At 33.0% G+C, this 1,858-nt stretch overlaps 1 protein-coding gene across 1 annotated transcript in view; it reads right to left on the reverse strand.

Annotated features, from left to right (window-relative positions):
* Window positions 1–1,858, reverse strand: part of LOC119581913 (protein cornichon-like) — a gene marked incomplete in the record, with an annotated part of 9,107 nt that overhangs the window by 165 nt on the left and 7,084 nt on the right. Inside the window, 1 exon segment of the mRNA XM_037930077.1 lies at window positions 1–1,779. Coding sequence (XP_037786005.1) covers window positions 1,749–1,779 — 31 coding nt within the window.

Consider the following 1,858-nt stretch of genomic DNA (forward strand, 5'->3'; position numbering starts at 1 on the left):
CAGAAGTTAATGCCATATGCATATACAAAACATCACAAATATTTTTACAAACAAATATCACAATTGCAGGTTCAAAACAAAAGCAATACAAAAGAAACCCTGGGAATTGTACTTGCACTTTCCCACATAAAATTAAAACTTACCAAATGCATATGTTCAACCTGAATTTCTCTTTATTATGCCTACCTATAGTGATCACAGACCAGACACTACACTCAAATATACACTGCAATGACAAGATACAAATCATATTAATGAGTATGTGTAAATATCAATTTACTTTGTAGCATCAACAGTACCCCAAAATTAGGCAAAAATCTTATATAAAAACCCAACAGTCATAAAAAAACAGTGTCTTTGAACACCAGTTCATCTATTACTGAAGGTTTCCCTTGAAATGCCTATCAGATGTGACCGTTTCTTACGGACAGTCTCACTGGATGACACTATTTTGTTCCAAGCTGTCTTTGGCAAAGGTGACTACACACAAAAAAAGATAAGCTACTATATACATGCTGGAATTTCCTTACACATTTTATTTCAACATGAGCAGCTGACCTGATAATCTAGTAAAAATCCTCTAAAGCAAGTAATGTGAACATGTGCATATTACTCATAAATAAAAATGGAAAAGGAGGACATAACTGGAAAATGGTGCATTTCAAGATGCTCACAATATCTACTCAATTTTGCACAAAAGGAAGAGAAAAATAACATCAACTATGATCATTACATTTCCATGTGTACTTCTATACAATGTGTGTCCATTTGGCAACCATCCTAAGTACTACAATTCTTGTCTTGCATCTCCAATAATGAAATCAAAATGACCTCATGCCCTGCATCTACAAAGCCACAATTATAATCATGTATCATCAGGTAAATATTACATTATACAATGGCAGGTTATAGCCAGGTTTAGTCAATTCTTTTTTTTTGTATACTAATTCAATGCTATATGTATATTAATGAAGGAAGTTCATATTAGGGAAGATCACAAATGCACTATGGTGGCTGAAAAATAATTATACAAGCTGTCATTTAAATAAAATTGCACATGTAGCATATCACTCCAAATTCTAAATATATTTTAGCAAGATATAATTTTTTCCCCCCTTTATGCTAATTTACCATCATCTGTTATATTCTTTCTCCACCATCATTACTTTTGTGCCATAATACTGTCTTAGGGATTTTTTCTGCTCTCTATATTTAAAAAATTCAATGACTCACTTCTGACAATTATTTCAAAAACCTATTAAGTATGAAAATGCAAAGTTGGCAATAACAAAACTGTGGGATTGCATATTTATACAGAATTTTCAAACTAATCTACTTTGATCTATACATCTGACAAATAATTAACTTATTGAAAATAAGAATAGCCTTTTGCTCCAGAAACATTCACAGATACTGAGTGCCTACTGTCAAGTACCAAAAATTCCCCAATTACAAATCATTTCAGTTTAAGAGTTTCAACTTCGAACCCTGGAATAAAACAAAATCAATACTCCGCACTGTCCTAAAAGCTCATATACAGTATCAATAAATAATGCTTCTAATCCAGGAAAATATCATGGGTAACATTCCTCTTCAGCACATTAAAATTTAGTGAACGTGCATCATCTCTGACATAGAATCCCAGCCTCTGCTTCACAAGAACAGAGCAGACAGCAGCTTGTTGGCATACAAACATTGGCTGTAGAAGAAAACCCTCATCATCTGACATGCCCAGCTTCTTGTCTCTACTATGCCGCTGAGATGAGCGATACAATCATTCTGTAAGGAAAAAATGGTCTCCTAAATATGTGCTTTATTTGTAATTTTCACAGTATGTGCCTATAAACTTGAAGATTTA

The sequence above is a fragment of the Penaeus monodon genome, chromosome 15 (genome assembly GCF_015228065.2).
Source record: "Penaeus monodon isolate SGIC_2016 chromosome 15, NSTDA_Pmon_1, whole genome shotgun sequence".
Taxonomy (NCBI): Eukaryota; Metazoa; Arthropoda; class Malacostraca; order Decapoda; family Penaeidae; genus Penaeus; species Penaeus monodon.